The sequence below is a fragment of the Sceloporus undulatus genome, chromosome 9 (assembly GCF_019175285.1).
Source record: "Sceloporus undulatus isolate JIND9_A2432 ecotype Alabama chromosome 9, SceUnd_v1.1, whole genome shotgun sequence".
NCBI lineage: Eukaryota > Metazoa > Chordata > Lepidosauria > Squamata > Phrynosomatidae > Sceloporus > Sceloporus undulatus.
Genome location: NC_056530.1, coordinates 11,961,277 through 11,984,441, shown reverse-complemented (window position 1 = coordinate 11,984,441; position 23,165 = coordinate 11,961,277). Strand labels below are relative to the sequence as shown.

Sequence of the window (23,165 nt, the reverse complement as noted above, 5' to 3'; positions counted from 1 at the left end):
ACACACTGCAAGGGCTACTTTTCCTTTCAGTCTCTGCCTCTGCCACCACCGCCTTGACATTTCTAGCACTTGATTCTTCATTAAAGACTTCTTACCCACCATGACTCTTTTCTCATTTCAGGGGCCTTCCTTGCCAGGACCTCCTGTAAGTACCATTCATGGCAGGTTGGGTTATACTGGATTTCTTAGATCTCAAAGCCTGGCCTCTATTCTCTGATCCTCAGGGCAAGGCAGAAGGATGAATGTCGGGGGGAGAGCAATGCCTTGAAAAGTGTGCGTATTCTCATTCGAGCCTCCTTGCACAAGAAAACAAAGTGGAAACAGAGCCGGAGAGTAGTGGCATTCTCTGTGCCTTGCTGCATGAAGTTGTAGCGCTTTAGTTCTCTTCCCTTGGGAGACAGTCATAAAAGCATATCTTTTGTCAAATGGATTTCTCCTGTGGGGAAAAAAGTGCTACAACATCATGAGGAAAGGCACAGAGAAGCTGCTACTCTCCAGTTCTGTTTCTGCTTTGGTTTCTTGTGCCATAAGGCTCTTGTTGGTGGTTTTTTATTTGAATGGCATACTCTGTGCAGCTGGGATTGATGTTTGGACCATTTGGGTGGACCAGTCTAGAGCAAAGTTGGGAAATGTTACTTTTTTGGACTACAGATCTCAACCCCCCCCAGCTAGCAGGATCCTGGGATGGGGATGCTGGGAGTCCACAACATAAAGTTTCCATCCACGAGTGTATCTGGCTTAGTGCTAGAGCACATGGTTCATTCCCGAGGACTTCCAGTTTGAACAGTTTGGATAATAACCTCTCTCTGCCAAGGAATTTGGAGACCTGCTGGCAACCATTTGACTTTGTATGTTGCTAATTGCTCAGAGTTTTGCTGATCTACTTAGAGTTTACTCTCCTGGCTGGTAGCCAGTATGTTAAAATGCAAAGTCAGCAACTTTTCTAGATGATACCTAGAGCAGGCCCAGGATTGTTCAGTGAGATAGTCAGTGAGGTGTAGCAAAAGCTGTTCTTAGTATCTGTATGAATAAAATAAATAAATTTATTTTCTCTCTCTCTGCTTTTTTGGCTTCAGGGTACTGCAGGCCAAGTTGGACTTCCAGGAGAAATTGGGGCTCTGGGACCCAAGGTAAGGAATCTGGCAGGACTAGTCCTGTCACTGGGCAAAGCGAGGCAGTTGCTTCAAGCAGCTGATATTGGGAAGTGGCAGCAAATTCATGATGGAGGCAGGTATATATTCTTTGGGGGTTTAGGAACATCATGTTTCCTACAGGTAGCTGTCAGTCTAGCCACACTGCAAAGTTATAGACGTTCGATACCATTTTAACTGCTGTGACTACATTGTATGGGATTTTGGGGTGGAGAATTTGGCAAAGTGGCTAGAATTCTCTTTGTACAGACCTCTAGTCTACACAATCCCCTTGCATTACAGTACAAGAGCTGTCTAGTAGAGTTTTCTTTGTCTCTCACCAAAGGATTCCATTGGGTGCATTTATGGCAATTAAAGTGCAACGAGACTGATATAACTGTGTAGCGTGGATGCACTTTCATGGCAGTGGTACCAGACTGATTTAACTGTGTTGTGTGTTAAACCAACTAATACCCATGGGTCGGAATGCTGTTATTAGTCCCAATTTGAGCTGACCCATTTAACCAATGGAATGACCAAAGAATTCACCATTCAACACATCGTTTCAATGGATCTACTCTGTGTGGAACTAGCTGATAGGATGCAGGCCATGATCTCTGTTTAATGTCTCTTCCATTGCTAGGGATTCAGGGAGTATGGCAGTATCAATGCAGAAACAATGAATTCTGACTTGTCTTTTGGTGTCTGCTGGTAACTATCAAGAAACTTTCACAGATTGAATGCATTTTTGGCTTCTCTTTTTGCAGGGCTTCCGTGGACCTGATGGACCACGAGGTCCTCCAGGACCTCCTGGGAAGCCGGTAAGTTTGGTTGCTGCTCATCTCAGGGTATGTGACGTAGAGGGCTCCTTCTGACAAATTACTCACAACACTATCAGATTATTGCTTTTCCAATACTGCAGTTGGACTTGTTATAGACTTGCTATGCAAACTTTGTTTCATGCACAACATATTAAAATATTGTATACAAATTAATTCCATGTTTAGATTTTGGTCCCGTCCTCAAGGTATCTCCTTATGGATGTGCACATATTCCACAATCTGAAAAATCTAAAATCCAATGCATTTCTGGTCCCAAGCATTTTGGAAAAGGAAGACGCAGCCTGTGTTAGCGCTTTTCCTCTAGTTAAAAAGGAGAGGCAACGGGACCATTTGTTTTTGAAGCTGGACACTATATCATATTTGTTTGATATCCCATTGCTTCTCATTCTTCTTCTAGGGCCCTGTTGGTCGCATCCAAGGAGTTGAAGGCAGTGCAGATTTCCTGGTAAGAAGAGTTGCGGGAATGAATCATTTCATTTCTGCCTCTCCTCCTGGGCAAGTTTCTAAGACTTTTTGTACTCTTTGTGATGATTTTTCACATTTTCGGACTTGTTCGTTAAAAAAAAGATTGTTCGTGGAAAACACCTTGGGTTGTTCCTTCGGATTAATGTTTTAGCATAGATATCATTATATTTAGTGTCAATATTTGGAGACACAATTTCTTACCGAGAATCAGAAAACTGGCATGTAGTCTTTGTATTTCTACTTTGTATGGAGGATGGATGAGAAATTTATTTGCTTCAGGTATTTTTTAGAAAGGTATATACAGAATTCTCAATCTATTGCCTGTCAAGCTCATTAGGAAATGGCAAATGCAAGTGTTGTGAAGGAGAAAATGTTTCTCCCTTTTCAAAAGGGAGTTTGCAAACAATGCTGTTCAGGCATGGATGCATATGCTCCCCTATCTGCCTCTGAGGCACCATGAAGCAACAGGCCAGAAGTGTAAAAGAAGCTTTGTGTGGAATGAAAAGAAAAGAAGACACTTTGAAAAGGAAATTGTGGAAGTGTGCCGTAAAATTGTCTCAAAATACCCTTTGGCTAACAAGACAAGCTAGTCACGATTTGCAAGGCACAGCATGTCAACAGAAAACAGCCTGACTCAATAACGTCGGCTTTAAGAGAAGAACAATAAAGCAGCGACTGTAAAAACGTGACAATACGAACCAACAAGAGCCTATAGCTAAAAAGTGCCGCAGCAAATGCTTGCACGCAGAACAGAAATTCTCACTGTTTGTTGTTGTTGCATGCCGTCACATTGACTCCAACTAAAAGCGATCCTATCATAGCGTTTTCTTGGCAAATTTCTTGAGATGAGATTTGCCATTGGCTTCCTCTCAGGCTGAGAGAGTGCGACTTGTCCAAAGTCACCGCAAAGCTTTCTATGACTAAGCGTGGATTCAGATCCTGCTCTCCAGGAGCTGTAGCCCAGTACTTAAACCACTTCACCACACTGACTCTCACATGCAGAACAAGCTGTGTTGAATACCCACCAGCACTATATAAAGTGAACCATAGCTAGTAGGGTTAAGAAAGGCATTTATGGTTTGCTGTTGACCCTGATGAGAACCTGTGGGAACAATAATCTGACTCTGGCTTGGAAGTACAACTTACAAGTAACAAGCTGAGCTTCAACACATTGACTTTGGGGCATTGGCAGTTAGTGACTTCTGTGCCAATGGGACATCGAATCTATTCTTGGATTGATCTAAAGTTTAGCTATTCAAGGAGCTGGAATCTATTTTGGGACAAGGTCCAGCACTTTGATGAATTCGCTACATACATGAAAGTCACCAGCCACTAATGGTTTGGGGGCAACTCGGACACAACATTGGTGCTTTCTAAAAATAAATAAGGAGTGGTCAAAGCATTACTCCCACTGCCCCCATGTAGCAAGAAACATCCCATTACTTACCCAGGAATTTTTAGGACTTCCTCTACAAGCCTCTCAATGACTAGTCACCATGTTGAATATGCGCTACATCAGTTGGTCCTGTGGATGTTGGGAACTTCAGTGCCAAGAAGCCCTAGACAGCCCTAGGTTCTGAAGGCAAAAATATCTGGAGAAGCAAAGTTTGGGAACTACGACCCTACATCTAAGATCAAAGGCAGTGTGTCTCTCAGTACTATCTACTGGGAGCATGAGTACCATTTAGCTTCATGTCCTGTTCATAGTCTTCTAAGGGGCACCTGGCTGGCCATAGCTTGAGAGGTCTTTGACTAGAGAGGTCTTTGATCAGATCTGGCAGGAGGGGCAGCTAGAGACTTCCATGTCAGGGACATGGTGAATCCACTCTGGATTTTACAGGAGTTCTCTAATTTCCAATCTCTCCCCACCCGCTGGTCTTCCCATACAGTGCCCAACGAATTGCCCACCTGGACCCAAAGGACCTCAGGGGTTACAGGGCTTAAAGGTAAGCATCAGCCTTTTAAAAACATTTTGTTATGGTGGTTTGGATCTTGCTAATTGTAATGTCTATAGTCCAGGATTTCAGAACGCTCTTCTGGGGCAAGTAATATAGCTACATACCAAAGGAGGTTGAGTTTAGTTGGTCTGAACTGGCAATTACCCTTAGGAAACTTTGCATAAGTTGGAGCAGAAAGAATTAGAGATCACCTTTGGAGTATCTTGGACAAATTGGTGAAGAAGTAAAAAATCCATAGAGACATGTCAGGGCATTGGGATGTACCTGAATATCTTGCTCTCTTTGTATGTTCAAACTCATGCAACCAGTTCATGAGGTTGGAGAGCTGGGATCCTCTTCTGAGGAAATGGCTTTCTCATCAAAAAAGCAAATGTTGAATGTGATATCTGCTATTCTTTAGGGACACAGAGGCCGCCCTGGAGTCCTGGGGGAACCTGGAAGACAAGGCCGGCCGGTGAGTCCATCCAAGTTTTTGTCCCCACCATGTTGCTGTTGTATACCTTCAAGTGAACCCCAACTTGTGGCAACCCCATCAAAGGGCTTTCTTGGTTACATCTACTTGTCCTTCCCTTCCTCTGGTTGAGAGTCTGTGACTTGCACAAGGTCACCCAGTGGCTTTCCAAGGCTGAGCAGGGATTTGAACTCTGATCTCCCAGAATCCTAGTCCAATGCTCAAACTAGCACACCACACTTGCTCAGTTCCGCACTTTACCCCTATTTGTATTTGGGATGCGTTTGTGGCAGACGTGGCTAACTATGAAGGCTTAATGTTTCACAGTAAGCAGGGAGTTTGGATAACCATTGGGTTTCTATGTGCGTATATATGTTGACAACAAACCTACATCGATTGCCACTTCTTTTGCACTTAACTGGCCAACAGAATATAGGCAGAAGGAAGGCATAGTTGAAAAATATATATGTATGTGCACACATGTCTCATATTCAATTGCATATAAAATGATATATGCTATGTATGTGATAAAAATAATATATTGCTACAGATAAAACTGCATTCACATAAATTAATATTCTCTGGATACTGGGTATTGGGTGAGGTTGAGGCAGAAGGAGAGACAAGATAGATGGGTATGAAATAAATAGGTACAATGGAGAAGAGAAGAATAGAGAGTAGTATACTGTTACCAAAAAGAAAAGAAAAGATGGTACTTAGTAACTGGGAAAAGGGTGGAAGAAGATCTAGGAATGGATCCGGCTGGAATACATAAGGCAGGGTGCAACATTTTCTAATTTCTATCTATTACTGTATCAGACTTCCAATTTTGAGACCATCTTTCAAAACTGATTTGGTTCACCTTTAGCTCTGATGTCTAACCATTTCAAAAACATTTCCGCAGGGCCCGAAGGGTGACATCGGCCTCTCTGGAGAACAAGGCATTCCTGGCCCTCCCGTAACGTATTTATTTCTGTTTCTTCATTTTTTTTCTTGCTTAAAGAAGGGGTTCGACTAGGCCTGTTCTCTAGGGTGCGGTGTGGATGCCTGTGGAAAGGGCAGTGCTTGGGGAACTGGAGTTGAGAGTGTATTGCAATCCAGACCTTTGTCCAAATGCATTGTCCCCAACAACGTCTAACATCACCTAGGATCGGGTTTTCTTGGCAAGATCTGTTCCGGATTTGCGTTGCAGAGAGCGTGACTTGCCCAAGGTCACCCAGTGGGTTTCCATGGCTGAGTGGGGATTCGAACCCTTGGTCTCCAGAGTTGTAGTCCAATGCTCAAGCCCTATACTGGATCCCATACCTTCCTACATTTCACAAATGAAAAACAGGACATGTGTGGCTTCCATGTTACTAAATGTGAGATGAGGACTGGAATGCAGCCAGACCAGAACTTGAGAAAGTTACTATTTTGGAGTACAAGCCCCACAGTTGGGGAGTTATCATCCCCCAAAATAACTTTTCCAAACTCTGAGCCAGACTGTATAGGTTCAAGGGCAAGTGAGTGATTTGAGGCAATCTCGAACCTTGCATTTGGCCAATATTTCTCAATTTATCGTATTACCATTGAGGCATTCTGCTCTCCATAACTTGCTAATTAAAAGCGATTCGGCATTGACGATAAAACCAAATGAAGAGGCAGAAACTCTCTCTCTCTCTCTCTCTGTATTTATGTGTGTGTTAGAGTCAGTGGATTTTCCCCATTTGCTTAAATAAATGCTATGGACTGTTGAGCTAATATCATTATTAAGCTAAGGTCCTACATGGATTGTGAGCACACGGTATCAGCTTTAGAGGGTAACTAGAGAATCAGGCAGAACAAAAGGAGGCAGGGCAGGCAGCGATTAATTTTTTTGGACAATGGCTTCCAAACCTCTTCATCCATGGTTGGATTTTTATCCAAGGTGACCAATGAGGCAAGGAGCAGGGGACATAGGGCTTAGAGGTGCAAAGACTTTAGCTACAAGATGTGACTTTACCTGCTGGGGCCCTTTCACACTACACAAATAGAGTGCAATATTCTGTTTTAACTGCCTTGCCAACATCCTATGGAATCCTGGGCTTTATAGTTTGGCGAGGCACTGTTGTTATTGTGTGCCTTCAAGTCGTTTCCAACTTATGGCAACCCGAAGGAGAACCCATCATGGGGTTTTCATGGCAGTATTTGTTCGGAGGTGATTTGCCATTGCTTTTCCCTGAGGCTGAGAGTATGTGACGTAACCATGGTCACCCAGGAGGCTTCACGGCCACGTAGGCGATTGAACTCTGGTCTCCAGTCATAGTCCAATACTCAGACCACCATGCCACATATAAACTGTCATTGTGTAGTGTGAAAGGACCCCTTGAAAATGAGATTATTAATCCCAGTTGGATTTTTCTTTTTTATTCTTTCTCAGGGTCCCCAAGGTCTGAGGGGATATCCAGGAATGGAAGGGCCCAAAGGAGAAACGGTAGGTGGATCAAATAGTAGAAAATGGTTGCTTCTTTTAGGAAGCAGTGGCTGGCTCACCTCGGCCATAGGACGAAAATCTGCTCTGGCTTTTGGTCCAAACTTTAAAGGGCTTTCCAAAGGGCTGAACCCCTTCTCCTCCAAACTGGCTCAGCAGCTTTAAAATTTCATGACATAGCTTCTCTTTGTGCAATGTTTTCCTAGGGTCCCCGTGGCTATAAAGGCATGATAGGAACCATTGGCGCTGCAGGGCCTCCGGTAAGTCCTTAACTGACCTTTGGATTCTTTTCATGTTTCCCGGATTTACTCTTTGGGTTTCCCTTTGGTCCCGTGTTTGTACCTCTTGACATCCCAGATTGCCATTAGAGATGGAGGGGGAAATCCCTTCTCTCATTCTGCTGTAGATTTTTTTTTCTGGTTCTAGGAGCTTTCCCTGCTAAATGAGTTGAATCAGATGCCATAGAGGTATCTGTATTGGATTATTCCATTTTCTCTGAAAAAGCTTATTGCATAAATGCCAGAATATTCTTTTCTCTCTTTCTCAGTGTCTCTTTAACCCTCAACTATTCTTTGCAGGGCGAAGAAGGTCCCAGGGGACCACCTGGGCAGGCTGGCGAGAAGGGAGACCTTGTGAGTAAAAGGTTTTGCAGGACGATCAAGTTGAATCTTAAAGCTGTCCCCTTTCGCCTTATTTCGGTGCAGGTCAAAGCTCAGTAAAATCCACATTTTCCTCCATTCCCTCCCAGTCGCTCATTAATTCAGGCATAGTCAAGACAAAGATGCATGTTGACTTTTATTTGGTGCAAAAGGGATTACTAGATTCCAGCACTCCTGCTATTCTTGGAGGGGTTAGCCAGAGTCTCACATGGCATTACATGTTACACTTCTTAAAGTTTATCCGGATACTCTCCGCACAATACTCACCAGGGACACATACCTTGCTGTGTGGTTCCTCCAACCCTCCCTTTACAGGATGTCTGGGTCTAAACTTTCCAAATGTGTTCACATTAGAACATAAAAAAATGCCTGTTTGGATTAGAATAAGCTCCACTTAGGGTCAAATCATAAATTAACAGGAATTTGTGTTCTTTGTGATCAACCTGTTCCCCCCTCTAAAACTCATTCCTCTCAGATATGCATACCTCAATAATCAGAATTGCAAATCAGTGCTTCCTTTCCATTGAGGATACTAAATGCAAGATGTGGAAATAAGGAAAAGCAGGTGCTGTGACAAACAGACATCTTTCACCACTTGAGAGAGCACTTCTTCACCATAGTTGCTAAATGTATGATCTAGATTAGATGTTCTCACCCTTCTGCCCTTTTCATACTTTGAATGTCAAGTATTCATAACAATTGGTGGGGCTGGATGGGAACTTGGCATTTGAAGTCCTATAAAGATGTTCTAGACCGACTCTCCATCAAGTTTTCTGTTTCTGGAATCTATTTCTGTTTCAAGATGCTTTGCTGTTAGTGCTACCGGCTAAATAAAACTTCCGTTTATCGATGCAGTATATTTCTGAATAAAGATAGTGAGGAATAAATGGAAGTTTGCCCTGAGCATCATTAAAGAAGCCCTTCTTAACTGAGTGTTTTCTAAGATCCGATGGACTACAACTCCCATTATTGGCCGCTGTCATGAGTCTGGATTAAGTCTCCAGAGAGAAGCTTTCACTTTACTCTGTACTGTTGGGTTTATGGAAGATGCACAACCCAAAGGATTTGGGTATTCATGTACCTCCATTCTGCCTTGTACCCCAAATCTGTCCTTTGATTTTTCTCCAAACTAAATTTATTGCTAAGTCTTTTGAGGGTACTGTGAAATTACAGGCATTGTATAAAACACAGCAACTGTGGGAGGATTTCTTGGCTCTCTTCTTCTCATTGGTTTCCTGACAAAAGGGGTTTTGTTTGTTACTTTTTAGGGTGCCCGTGGTTTCAGGGGGCCTCAAGGAGATATTGGGCCCAAAGGAGCAAATGTAAGTATCTCATTTCTCTGTCTTTAATCCCAGTTGGATTTGGGGAGAAAAAATGGAAGGAAGCTTGCTTGATGTTAAAGGAGGTTGATGTCCAAACTGGCATTAAGAGATATCCAGAAATAATAATATCGTTCCCTCTCCCACTGCCCTTTTCTTTTATAGGGTCTTCCGGGCATTGATGGTAAAGATGGTACCCCTGGCATTCCAGGAGTAAAGGTAAGATGTCCTGAAGACCTACAAAGCAGGTTGGAGAAGCACAGATCTTTGTCTGTGGTCTCAGACAAATGCGCCTCATGACTTTTTGGAAAATCATATCTCTCCACCACCAGTGAAGTATCATATCCTCCAACATTTCACAGATGAAATCTGAGGCATGTTGTGTCCAAACAGCATGAGAAGATGGCCAAGATGGCAAAAGTTATGAATGAGGGAGAACATGCAAGCTAGGAGTGACTGCAGCAGTTTGCTTTTGCTTCAGCCTACTGGGAAGGACAAATTTCACCCCTTCTGCTCCTCTCCCTCCCTACTAAGTATAGGGGGCACAGCCATGTTTTTGCACATCCATGGGCCATTTTAAACCAAGGAGGGGCCTTTTTCAACACCAAGAAGCAACTGAAAGCCACGTCCTGTTTATTTCCCATTAAAAAGGCTTTCTAAAAAGGAACCCCAAAGTATGGCAAAAAATGCTTGCCTAAAGGGCATTTGAGGGCAATTTTCGAACATCTGCCCCTCCAGATAACCCTGGGAGCCCACACTTTGTTGACCCCTGGCTTAGAGCCATAAGGAAAGAGAACTAAACTACAACAGACTGGTATTTTTGGTTGCACCCTTTTTGTTTGGCCCCATCCACCACAAGGACTCAGCTACTGAGAACGTCTCCAGGATTGACTGCGGCCCTCCATCTGTAAATGGTTGCCCGCCCTTACTTTAGTGTTGGCTGTTTTGTTTTTAAAGCGGGAAAAAGACAAGCTCTACCACCATTTCCAACCTGGCTGGATGCTGCTACCATCATCATCATCATCATCATCATCATCATCATCATCATCATCATCATCATCATCTTGGCTTCGTTCTTTGCTACCTTCCATTATGGTTTTTCTTTTTCTCTTTTGTAGGGGAATGCAGGGCAACCAGGACTACCGGGTCCCCAAGGGCACCGTGGATTAGCGGTAAGTGGTCCTTTATTTGAAACAGATTTATAGTTGTTGTACAGTCGACTATATACGGTGTGTGTGTGTTGCATATGTGTGTGTGCGTATATATATATATATATATATATATATATACCCACCCTTTCTGTGTACTGGTGGAACTCTTCTTAGGAAATCGCAGTAATGATCAACAGTCTATCTAGCTGGGCATCCCAGTCCCAGCTACCAAAAGGGTGTAGTAATGTCCAAACCCATCCAACCTCTCTTTCGAAATGGAATTTTCTCACTGTGTCTGCATTTTATGGCCAGCTCTTCCCAAAGTAGACCCAACAGGAAAGTATCGTAGGGATTCGACAAGAAATAATTTGTCCCCCCCCCCCCTGTTTCCTGACAGGGCTTGCCAGGCACCCCTGGAACCAAAGGTGGCCCCGGAGACAAGGTATGTGCCTCAGTTGTGTCATGTTGTGTTTTGCTTTGCTTTAAAACCATACACGGATTGGTGCTCATAGACTTTTGAAGGCACTCTTGACGAATTCTTAAATGCACTGAGTTTTGTCATTTGGTGTTTTAATAGGGTGAACCCGGAGGACGTGGGCTGCGAGGTTCATCGGGGGCACCTGGGAAAATGGTAAGTAACAGGGTATTGTCCTCTTCCTTTTTTGTTGCTCACTTGTCTCTTTCTTTCTTCTTAGGATTTTGCTTTTCTTCTCTCTTATTTTGCTTTCTTTTAATTCCCTTCTCCACAGGGTTTCCCGACACCTGAGAAACCAATTTTTTAACTTCCTTCCTTCCATATATACTCCAATTCCCTTCTAAGATTTGGTAATTTTTCTTCTCCTGCAAAAAATTAATAAAATGATGGCTCTAATGCCTTAAAATCTCCACACCCCCCCCCCCCCCCGTCTGTCTTCTTTTAGGGTGAACCTGGACCTTCTGGAGAAGTGGGACCTCAGGGGGTTGCTGGCGTGAAGGTAAGTCTTTATGAAAGTTTCCCCAGTAAAGCAGGGATAAAATCCTGCTATTTATGGAGGGGGACTTCCACCGTATCCTACTTTACACACAGTTGTGGATTTAGTTCAAACACTTCTTTCCTCTTGTAACCTCAATGTATTTTTAAGTGGTCCTTCAGGTGAGTGGAGCTTCTGCTTCTGGGAGACATCATCCTTTAGCTAGGTCACGATTTTGATCAATCGTGAAATAGAAACAGAAGCCTATAGCCATTTGCTAATCCTACTAGAGTGGAACCATTTATTCTATCCTAGTTGAAAATAGCAATTGGATTTCGACCAGTATTTCACCTTCTACACACTTAGTCAAGGGCAGAACTTGGATTCGTAGAATTAAGAGGGACTGAAATTACTACTACTGCAGCATTGTTGTTGTGTGTTTTCAAATTGTTTCTGACTTATGGTGAACCTATCGTGGGATTTTCTTGGCAGAATTTGTTCAGAGGAAGTTTGCCATTGCCTTCCCTTAAGGCTGAGAGAATGTGACTTGCCCGAGTGGGGATTTTAACCCTGGTCTCCATCCCCATAGTCTAGCGCTCAAACTGTTATACCATGCTGGCTCTCACTACTATTACTACTGCTGGACTATAATAATGTATATCCCACTTTTTCTCCAGCTCTGGAGTCAAGGCTGCTTATGACAGATTTTAAAAAAAGTTAAAAATTCACAAAATTAAAAATTAAAAAATGCTTAAACTACCATTAAAAAAAACAACCATTAACCATAAACAAGACGCACACACAACAGCACAAGGAAAATAAGAAATAGAAAATCCAGCACGTTGTACAAGGCCGGTCCTGCCTAAACAATCAGTTCTCAAAGGTCTTTTGAAAGAGAAAAGTCTTCATCTGTTTCTGGAAAGAGGGTAGGAAGGGAACCAATATGGGCCTGTTACAGACTGCCAAAATAAAGCTACTTCGGGTCTCTTTGGAGGTATGCTATTTAAATGATGCATGGGTCCTAAGAGTCCGGAGGTCACGCCAAAGCCACACTCCATTCCTAAGCACTGGAGGGCAGCATTGGTGCAGCTTCTGGATTCTTAGGGTGCATGCATCATTTAAACAGCATACCTCCAAAGAGACCCGAAGCAGCTTTATTTTGGCAGTCTGTAACAGGCCATAATCTCCCTGGAAAGGGAGTTCTAGTGCTTAGGGGAAGCCACCAAGAAGGCCCTCTCCTGTATCCTTGCAAAGGCACTGGGAGAAAGAGAAGACTTCACAACATGTCCAGGTTCGTAAGGGAGAATATGGGTCTGCTTATAACCTGGATCTAAGCCATATCTAATCTTGCCCCAGGCAATGCAGGAATCTCTTGACTGATGGCTCTGTTTAAAAAGTCGATCAATGGAGAATTTATCAGTTTCTGAGACAGTCCATTCTGCTCTTAGCATTAGAAATTTCTTACTCATGTTTAAAAGAAACAGAAGCTGGAAGGCGTCCAATGAAGGAGAAACCAGAGACATGCTCCAGATGCTCAAAAGATGGTTGCTTATTATTTTTATTATAAGAAGCCCAATGCATTTTGACCTGTGTATACTCTTAAAGCCATCATCAGAGGCTATTTAAGTTTCTGGACCAGGAGCTCTTAAACCATTTACTGGACAAGCAAAAACTTTCCCAATAGCCTTGATTCTAAATAGTTTCCAAAGAAGGTTTTATTAACATTTCTCTTTTGACTGGCTTGACTCTTGCCCTCCAGAGACAAGCTTGCTCAGTCTTCCATATTACAGCCTTTTATATACTGGAAGATAACTATCTCCTATCACTCCAGGATGAACGTACCCAACTCAATTGTTTGTCATAGGACTCCAGGTCTTTTGCCTTCTTGGTAGCTGTCCTCTAGATATGTTCCAGATTGTCAGTGTATTTCTTTAGCTGCGATGCTTAGAGCTGGACACATTGGCCCAATCTGGGGGATTTGGGGATCTGTAGTCCAAAAAAAAGAAAGGTCCCCAAACATTGGTTAGGGAAGAACCTGACTTTTGACCCTATTTTTTGCAGGGAGATCGGGGTGAGAGGGGCCCAGTGGGTCCTCCAGGACTGCAAGGGAGAGTGGTGAGTATGGAGACATCTAGAAATGCCTTCCTTTTGATGCCTGCCATTTAAAGGGCAGAGATTCCCTTGGTAAAGCTTTCTGCCATTGCTGCTGTTGGGAGTGAATCTGAATTGGGGTTTAGCATAAAGTTTAAAGAAGCTATCAAAAATGCTGAACCTGTGCATTTTTTTTGGTTTTGACATAGATCCACCACATATATTAGGAATCATCTTTACCTCCCTGACAACCAACACTAGCTTTCCTTGGGGTTCTATATTTGGAATGGTTTCCGTGGCATCAGATGCCACAGTTTGGTTCGTGAATGTAGTTGGGTCCATTTCCTAGGACATCAAGGGTGGTCTATCGGTGGTGATCCACCATTTGTGGTGCTCCTAGGACATCAATAGTGGTTTCTTCTACCTGCTGGGATAAGAAAGAGCACTGTTACCCTCTTGCACTGCCTCTTCATTGACTCTTATCATCAACACCACCACTAGCATCACTGCTGCCACCATCATCCACTCTCTGTAGAAGACATTACTGCTTGCTTTATCTCCATGGAGCCTCTGGTGAGACAGAGCCCAGAATCATGTTGGTTCATTCTGCGTGGGATTTCCAGGACCATGCAGTAGATGTGATAGAAGAAAGCAGCTGAAATGTGATAGAAGAAGGCAGTCTTTTCCAGCTACTGTAGGGTTCTGGCTTACAAGAGACTGAGAGCAAGTAGCAGTGATGAGGTGGGCAACAACTTCTTCTGAAGCCCATCCATAAAGTATGCATGTTATTTGCAGTCTCTCATGTACTGCTTCCTAAGGCTGGCAACTCCCCTTGCTTAATGGAATAGGGGCCTAGTATGAAGTCTAATGAGTGTTTGTCCCCTTTCCTTCTTCGTCATTTCCAGAACAATTCTCTATTTTGGACATCTGCCTTTGCTTTGCTGCTTTCCCCCTCCTCATGTACTTTCTCTTGTCTTCTACCTCTAGGGCCCGAAAGGGGAACAAGGACCGCCAGGAATTCCAGGTCCGCAAGGTCTCCCAGGAGTTAAAGGTGACAAGGTATATTCTTGGCATAGAGAGGTCTAATTAAAAGTGATGCCTATGTATTGAAGGCTTTGTGGAGCCATGGCTGTTAAAATGGTGTCCAACTGCATTATAGATGCATCCTGTCTAATTCTTCCTGTTCGGTTTTCCTGGCTGTTGGGAAACACATTTGTTTTTCATCAAGGAAAGGAATATTATGTGAATATTCTTTCCATCATATCTTTCCCGGTATAAGGGCTAGCTCCTTGTTTAAGTCCCTGGCTGTTTAGTTTGCAGTGGCTTTCTTATTCCTTTTGGATATGCATATATAATTCTGCAAATACATTCAGCTTCAGTGGTTACTTAATCTCACCATGTTTCCCTTCCTTTTCTAGGGCTTCCCAGGAAAAATCGGATCCAAAGGTGACATTGTAAGTGTTGGCGATTGCTTTTTTGCCCCTTTTCAGCTCTTGCTGATGATCTTAACGTTGAGAGAGGAACTTAACATTTACTGCCTATCTTTCCCTCCGCTATGTTTTATTTAATAAGCTATTTTTTCCTCTCTGTATCCTCAGTATAAAATGCTCCTGTGGTAGCTAAGAACTATTGACATGACAACCCTAAGGTGACTCTATCATGGGGTTTTCTTAGCAAGTTTCTTCAGAGAGGGTTTGCCATTTCCATCCTTTGAAGTTGAGAAAGTGTGACTTCTCCAAGGTCTCCCAGTGGATTTTTATGGCCGAGCTGGAATTTGGGGGGCTTTCTGCATTGTTTACAGCAAAACTTGTTTGGCATTCAAGAGGACAAAAATGATGAGTGTGGGAGACCACCAGTTTAGTAGAGGCTGCAGCAGTTTGCTTTTGTTTGAGTCTACAGGGAAGGGAAAGAGTCCACCTCTCTTGCCTGCTCCTCCTGCTGAATTAATACAGTGCAATCTACTTTTGCATTTTGAACTCAGTTTACAGCAACTGAAATAAGATTAGAACAAAAAGGGAAAGTGGGGGGAGGAGAGAAACCAGGACATTTTAAAACCAGATGGAAAATGTGATGGCAGAAGATGAATCAGGATTGTCCGTGTGAAATTGCAACCATTGGAGGGCATGCAATACATTGCCATAGTCTCACCTGAGATTATCAGGGAATAGATTAGCCTGGCCAAGTTATTTCTGGAGACTTCAACAGGCATTGTATCCTGAGCTGGTAAAACATTGGGGGCATTTGAGAGGTGTATCCATGAGCATTTTGAAACCGTCCCTTTGAGAAGAGCACAACCCAGCCGATAACACAGTAAATACCTCTTTTCTGCCCAGACAAATTACCAGGAGATGCAGATATCCAACTATTCAGGCTCCAGTTTCAGAGGATGGGTCCTTGCTGTTTCAGAAACTGAGCTGTGAACTCAAAGTTGGCGTGAAGTGCTTGGCTGTTGTGTTGATTTGTTGGTTCTGCTGTATCCCCACAAAAGCCGTAACTCACAAAAGCAGTGGCATTTGGGTGTTGTGGGGAGAATGTGGCTTTAAGGGCATTCCCACATGAAAAGCGCATGTGAAAATGGAGCCATGAGATGAAACCGCAATGAATGGCTTTGGATCAATGGAATTGAACTGAAACCCAAAGCTGTACCTGCACAAAACATTAAATGGTTTCAACTTAACTCATAAAATATGCTTTTACTTATCTGTTACTGTTTAAACCTTTGAACTGCTTTAAATTGTTTCAACCGATTTCCATTGCATGTACCCCAAGAGCCTGCAATATGGGGGACAGGGTGGGATATAACTGTTTTAATAATATTTCCTCCCTGCCCTTATGACTTAGAAAATGTGACCTTTTCTTTCTTTTCTAGGGAGATCCTGGAGTTGAAGGCCTTCCTGGAGAGAAAGGGGAGAAAGTAAGATCCTTTTGGGAGATGCCAGCTTGGGCTGGTCGGCATTGTGCTATAGAATATTATTGAGAGCGTAAAATGAAGAGCGCACAATGGCTGGCATCCTTTGAGTGACATGCATATAAAACCCATCCATTGATGGATGAAGATGACCTAAGCAGGATGCTCAGAAGAGATGACGCTGTGATCATAATTGTACTTTTTTCTTGCTTTCTGTGCTTTATTCCTAGGGTGAATCAGGGGAGCCTGGACCGAAAGGACAGGTGATTGTTTGTTTGCTTACATTTTAAAACCACCCAGTAAACAAAGTGATAACAGGGAAGGTGGCAGGAATAGATGGGGACCGCACTATCAAGGGAGATACATGTACCTTGAGTTTGTAAGACCTATGTAGGGCAACTCGGGCTCTGGGAGATCTTTCATCCATAGGGTTGCCAGAAGCTGATGTTGATTTAATAGGAAATACCAAACAGCCAACCATAGCCCCCTGATCAAAGAATCATAGAATCGTAGACGAAGCGATGAAATTACAATAAAACTGGGAGCTGAAGTCCAAAACACCCGGAGGACCAAAGTTTGGGAATCACTGCATTAGGTTACTGATGTTGACTTTGTTGGGCTACAGAATTGGGGTCTGGGAGCACATGCAACCGACAGGAAGTTGAAGGCTTTTACAGTCAGCATCCATAGTTTTTTGTGAGTTTTTCGGCTATGTGGCTGTATTCTGGAATAATTTATCCCTGATGTTTTGCTTGCATCTGTGGCTGGCATCTTCAGAGGATGGTGGCATGGAAATGAAGTGGCATGGAAGTGAGGTTGGTGGCATGGCATGGAAGCGAATTTCACTTCCATGCCACCAATCTCTGAAAATGCAGGTGAAACATCAGGGATAAATTCTTCAAGAACACAGCTACGTAGCTTGAAAAACCCACAAAAAACAACCCACAGGACTTACTTTCCCTACTTCTGGTCTGTAGGGTCTACTCAGGTAGGCTTCTTCTTAGTAGCGTCTCATCTTTCACAGCCAGGTGTCCGTGGAGAACCTGGTTTCCCTGGACCGACTGGGGACGCAGGGGCGCCTGGTGTCAGAGGCTTCCCAGGGCCACCTGGCCCTCGAGGACTCGGTGGGGAGAGAGGCGTACCTGGCATGCCTGGACCTCAAGGGGCTCCGGTAAGTAAACTCCCATCATACACTCTGCTGCTGTAGGAAACAGACATATAGCCCAGTACGTCATTGATGAATGATTTGTGATCCAGAATGCTAAACATTTACATGGGAATTGCCCCGAGTCCCTTGTTTTAATGTTGCATTGAGAAATGGAGGTCCAAGACTCTGCAGCTGAGTTGGCATACAATGGTAAGTCAAACTTTGATGGTTGGTTATTGGCTTCTTGTTATGTCTGAGCTCATCTGAACAAGAAAATTGCTCAGAGCTCTGGTGCCACAACAAACTACAGTTCCCAGAATTCCATAGCATTGAACCACGGCATTTAAAACGGTGTCAAATTGGATTATTTCTGCAGCGCAGATGCAGCCCAAGTCTATGAAAGCTTTTGCTCAGTTGGTCTCAGTGGTGCTACAAGAGCCCCATATATACTGCTGCAGACATTATCAATAGTGCTGTTGGTTGATTAAATTTTATTCAGAAGATTTTATTGTTGGACCCTTCAATTCCCAATAAGTCGAACTGTAGGATTTTTGCTTTGGACATTTTGGACTTTCAGAATTAGGCCACAGTGCCCTCTCGTGGGCATCACTGAATGCTGGGGAAAAAGGCATATTATTAGCAATTAGGTGTAATGCTTGCATGTAGAAAGTGGCTTCCTACAGTTCAAAGTTAAATTGCACAGTGCACCTCTTCTTTCTTTTTATTTTTAATGTTTTTCCCCTGATAAAAAAAGACAAAAGAAACAAAGGAAAAACTGGGGAGGTTTCAAAGACAGCACTGTATTCACTATGGAAACCTGGAATGTGTAGGTTTGTGAAATACTTAGCTTTCTCTGTCAGAGAGCTCTGGTGTCAGAACAAACTGTAAATCCCATAAGTTCATAGCACTGAGCCTTGGCAGTTAAAGTGGTGTCAAACTCCATTATTTTTGCAGTGCAGATTTGACCCTAGTCATAAAGTGTTATGATTATCTAAGGCGGGATACAGACCGCCCAGAAGAGGCGCCTCAAAAAAGCGGCCCCTTTTTGCTGCTCCGCAAAGCGCCAAAGACAGCGCATATACGTTGCAGCTGCACTGCTCTGTATGGAAGCTGCGCAGCTGCGACGTAACGTTTACGCGCGCTGTGTGTAAGGCGTTGCATAATGGCGGCGTGTGCATGACATGCTACGGTTGCGGGGCGTGTGCATGTGCAACCCTAGCATGTCATGGACGCGCCGCAAAGGGCCCATCTGGAGAGGGCCTAATATGGATACATCAAAGGGTTTGCTTTCTTTGGGAGAGCTCTAACTAGAGTAGGCCCATTCAATAATTGTTGAATGATGAATCAACACACAGGTAAATCTCTTTGATTCAGCGGGTCTCCTCTAGACAGGACCAATAACAGGATTTAGGCCAAGATCTGACTCAATATCCTCTTTTTCTGCTTGCAGGGGAGGGACACAGGAGACCAGCACATTGTGGATGTGGTCTTGAAAATGTTGCAAGGTGAGTACATGAGAAGAGCTGGCCAAGTTAGTGAGGATGCATCCTCTTTGCAGAATTAAAGCAGTGTGTGTAGTTTTGTCAGTCATTTCTCTGCCAGAGATCTCTGGTGCCACAACAAACTACAAATCCCAAAATTCCATAGCACTGAGCCAGGGCAGTTAAAGTGCTGTCAAACTGCATTATTTCTGCAGTGTAGATGAAGCCTTTGAAAAGTGGAGAATGAAGAAAGCTGACAGGAATAGAATCAACTAATTCAAATGTGGTGCTGGAGGTGAGTTACACAGATACCATAGACTGCCAAAAGGACAGATAAATGGGTCAGAGCAAATCGAGCTTTACTGAATAAGCCAAAATTTCTAAATTGAGGTTGTTGTATTTTGGACATATCATAAGGTAGCCTAATTCACTGGTACAGATGATGATGTTGGGATAAGTGGAAGGGAGCAGAAAAAGGTGAAGACTACCTTGCGTATTGATTGAATTGAAGAAGCCATGGCTCTAACTTTGCAGAAGGAATGCTGATAACAGGAGATTTCGGGGACTCTTGTTCACAGAGTAACCATATGTTGACGTCAACATGACTGCAGTTGACAACACCAACAACCATTTCATGTTGATTCAATCAAGGAACCATGGCCCTCAATTTTCAACACCTGGTTAGGAGGAGGTAGTGAATTGGGTGCGGGCATAATGAAAACAGTCCAGGCAGTTTTGGTCCTGCATCTCATATAAGCAGGATGTAGTGAGCCTGAGGGGAACTCAAGGTGAAACATATAGACAAGGCCTGCATTAACCTTTGCTTTTCTCTTGTCTCTTTCTGTCTTACAGAGCAACTGGCTGAGTTAGCCGTGAGTGCCAAAAGAGCTGCCTTAGGTGGGGCAGGTGTGATGGGACCACCTGGACCACCAGGACCACCTGGGCCTCCTGGTCAACAAGGGCCACATGGACACACGGGCTCTCGTGGCATCCCAGGGATCATCGGAGCTCCAGGACAGATTGGCAATACTGGACCCAAAGGTGAGGGTGCTTAAAAAAAGAGAATGAAACTGTTTTCACAAACTCTGAGGCCCAGTTCAAATGACCCATGTTTCTTCTCCTCCTCTCTGGGTCCTCTTTAGTGTTAACCATGGTTTGTTGTGACATTTCAGTTAGCAAACTGTGCTTAGAACTTATCCTCTGAGTGAACGGGTGGGTGCACCCCTTAGACATTGAGTGGCTAATGTCCAATATGTAATGTAATACACGTTATGCCCTTCATGGTTGAACCTTCATTTGCAATGGACAGATTTTGCATGAGGTAGGATCTTGGTTCAAGTGTTTTACATAAAATCCATTTTTATTTTTACAACAAAAGTCCCAAAGGATGAAAAACTATTGGAAAGTGTTCCAAACCCCTTGTAATTTCAACCAGTAGAGGGAAGACTTTTGGAATTATTTATAAAACACTTGGAAGAACGAAATGTGAATATTTGCATCCCTGCTCAAGAACAATGTGTTTTCCCATTGCATACTCTTGGCCATCTTCTCATTCCATGAACAGGACTGGCACAGAACCAGGAGATGTTAAATTAATAACTGTTGCTTCTCTCCATTTCAATTCTCCAGGAAAGAGGGGTGAGAAAGGAGAGCAGGGAGAACCAGGCCGTGGACATCAAGGGATGCCAGGGCCACCAGGTATACCAGGTAAGAAGACCAATGCTGAAGTTGACTGAAGTTTAACATGAGACAGAGGCACCATTTTGGAGGATGGTGGAGTGCAGGGTTTGAATCAGTTGCAGAAATGTAAGTAAAGAGAGATTTGGATCTAAGAAATTAGGACCATGGTTAAGGAACGCATGCCATGGAGGTTAGGAAGATGGAAATTCATATTTGCTGACCACAATTTACCAAGAGAACAAAGGAGGTCCAGGCCTAAACTAGTCTGTGGAAGTGCCTCTTCTAGCCAATGGTAGGTCTGAAGAAGACTGTCATCAGGTTTCTCATCAGGTTGCAGCATATTTTTAGAACATCAGAGCTTGGGGAAAAGTTACATGCTTTAGACTACCTGCATCTCTCAGGTCAAGTCAACGTGGCCACTGAGGATGCTAGGAGTTGTAATCCAAAGCAAAAACTTTTCTAAGGCTGGTAGAAGATCCACAGGTAGACATCATGCCTTTGTTCTGTTCTTCTAGGTCTTCCTGGTCGTCCTGGCCATGCCATCAATGGCAAGGAAGGAGAACGAGGTTTCCCAGGTAATCCAGGAGAAGCTGGGCGGCCTGGTTTACCTGGGCCCTCTGGTCTTCCTGGGTTCTGCGAAGCGGCCGCCTGCCTAGGAGCTTCTGCCTATGCTTCAGCTCGGATGACCGAACCAGGTGCTGTCAAGGGACCATCGTACTAAATGTTGCCAGTGGAACATTCTGGTGTAAACTGGACTTTTTCAAGTCAACGAAAGCTCCATCGTTGGCATTAAGGGACCAACACACCAGAGCTTGGGGGGCAAAGAGATGGGGGACCACCTAACAAAACAACTCCTTTGGGATGAGAAACCTCTACCTATTACTTGGGCATCAACCTATCCCTTCATACTTTGCTGGTGAGAAGGCAACACTTGACCACTGTGAGTAGCTTATCTCCAGCTGAATGAAAAGGCACCCAAAGGGAGTTACGGAGAGGGAAAACCCATCAGTAATTTGGATATTGGAAACTTCTCACTATTGGACTCCAGTTCTTTTGAAATGCCTCCTCCACACTTGGCATGAAAATAGGCATGTTTTTCACCAGAGTATGATGTCGCCAATCATTTTGTAATGGGGAGAAGGAAGGAGTATTTTGTCTTTTATCTTGGTTCCAAGTCGCATTGTTATTTTTATTTTCATGTTCCAGAGTCCCATTCTTTTCTATTATGTCACCAGTTTAGGGTGTTTTATGAAATAGTACCATGCTGAGAAGTTCTGTGAATTAAATCCCTTGAAATAACTGCCAATATTCTACATCAGCTGCTTAGTTATGTATATTTAACTAAGTGATATCTTCTGGCCCAGCTCTCCCAGCCCATCTCAAAAGCCACCAGTTGCATCAAGTAAAGGAGGCCTGTTCAACTGCTGATCGAGGTACAAGAACAAGTCCTACTTCTGATTGTTGCAGCCTTGCTTTTGGGTGAGAGGTAACTGAAAAAATTCTTTACCTTTTGTTCCTTGGCAATTGAACAGCTCTTCTTCATACATGAGGCTACTGGTCATTAAGGTAGGCTTGGGAGTGGCATTTATATAGTCTTACAGTAAGACTATATAGATTTACCAAAAAAGGAATAGGTTATGGATCCAGAACTCTAGGTTATGTCCCTCTTCTTCTTGGTTAAAATTTCTCTTTGACTTCTTGGATCTTGTGGAAGAGATCTCTGGTTCTTCCTTTTATGTTGTTGGCTTATATTTCTTTGCATTGATTGTTGCAATAATTCTCTTTATTGTGCAGTACTTGTTGAACAGTTGCAGTCTTAGTTCTGATTTTGTTCCTCTCTCTCTTTTTCTTTTACTTCTCATCTTTCTTTTCTGCTTGAAGCATTTCATCTGTTTCTTTTCTTTCTTTTTGGCCACAGTTAGAGTCTTTCTGCTTTCCTCCTTGGTTAGAACAGATCAAGCCTGGATTCTCCCTGGAGGCCAAGTTGACTAAATTGAGGATGTCATACTTTGGCCACACCAGAAAAAGCAATAATGCTAGGAAAGGTAGGAAGATAGGAAGACGACATGCCAGATGGGTTGTTTTTTTTTTTACAATATAAAGACCCCTCATGCATTTCCCCTCCCACTTAAACTTTAAACAGACATCTCTCCATGAAAACAACATCATAATAAAACTTGCCTTACTACTATACTTGAAGAACTCCTTCTGATTTGGTCCTATGATAATTCACCCATTATTTTGTTGGTTCACCAAAACTCCTCTCTTGTGTCAGTCCCTCTTCTACTATGTGTCTAATCTGTTCATGTTTTGCTAGGCTTTATTGAGTTTAATGTGGAAGTAGTGGGTGACCAAGTTTATTTGTATGACTTTTTTTTGTAATAACATGCAATTTGTGGTTAATTATTTAATGGAGTACACAGAGTCGGCCTGAGTCATCTCCCCAAAGCTGTAAATCTTTGTAAAATAAAGGTATTTTATAAA

The 23,165-nt window shown here is 43.3% G+C and overlaps 1 protein-coding gene across 1 annotated transcript in view; it reads left to right on the top strand.

Annotated features, from left to right (window-relative positions):
- COL9A2 (collagen type IX alpha 2 chain) overlaps positions 1-22,573 on the top strand; it is a 31,818-nt gene extending 9,245 nt beyond the window's left edge. The window contains exons 7-32 of the mRNA XM_042441294.1: positions 122-145; positions 1,077-1,130; positions 1,898-1,951; positions 2,370-2,417; positions 4,327-4,383; positions 4,796-4,849; positions 5,751-5,804; positions 7,245-7,298; positions 7,502-7,555; positions 7,874-7,927; positions 9,223-9,276; positions 9,439-9,492; positions 10,392-10,445; positions 10,822-10,866; positions 11,002-11,055; positions 11,345-11,398; positions 13,436-13,489; positions 14,453-14,524; positions 14,884-14,919; positions 16,335-16,379; positions 16,604-16,636; positions 17,398-17,544; positions 18,971-19,025; positions 19,854-20,042; positions 20,631-20,708; positions 21,197-22,573. Of these exons, the coding sequence (XP_042297228.1) occupies positions 122-145; positions 1,077-1,130; positions 1,898-1,951; positions 2,370-2,417; positions 4,327-4,383; positions 4,796-4,849; positions 5,751-5,804; positions 7,245-7,298; positions 7,502-7,555; positions 7,874-7,927; positions 9,223-9,276; positions 9,439-9,492; positions 10,392-10,445; positions 10,822-10,866; positions 11,002-11,055; positions 11,345-11,398; positions 13,436-13,489; positions 14,453-14,524; positions 14,884-14,919; positions 16,335-16,379; positions 16,604-16,636; positions 17,398-17,544; positions 18,971-19,025; positions 19,854-20,042; positions 20,631-20,708; positions 21,197-21,402 (1,737 nt within the window). The 3' untranslated portion in view covers positions 21,403-22,573. The remainder of the gene's footprint in view (positions 1-121; positions 146-1,076; positions 1,131-1,897; positions 1,952-2,369; positions 2,418-4,326; positions 4,384-4,795; positions 4,850-5,750; positions 5,805-7,244; positions 7,299-7,501; positions 7,556-7,873; positions 7,928-9,222; positions 9,277-9,438; positions 9,493-10,391; positions 10,446-10,821; positions 10,867-11,001; positions 11,056-11,344; positions 11,399-13,435; positions 13,490-14,452; positions 14,525-14,883; positions 14,920-16,334; positions 16,380-16,603; positions 16,637-17,397; positions 17,545-18,970; positions 19,026-19,853; positions 20,043-20,630; positions 20,709-21,196) is intronic.
- Positions 22,574-23,165: the final 592 nt, after the last annotated feature.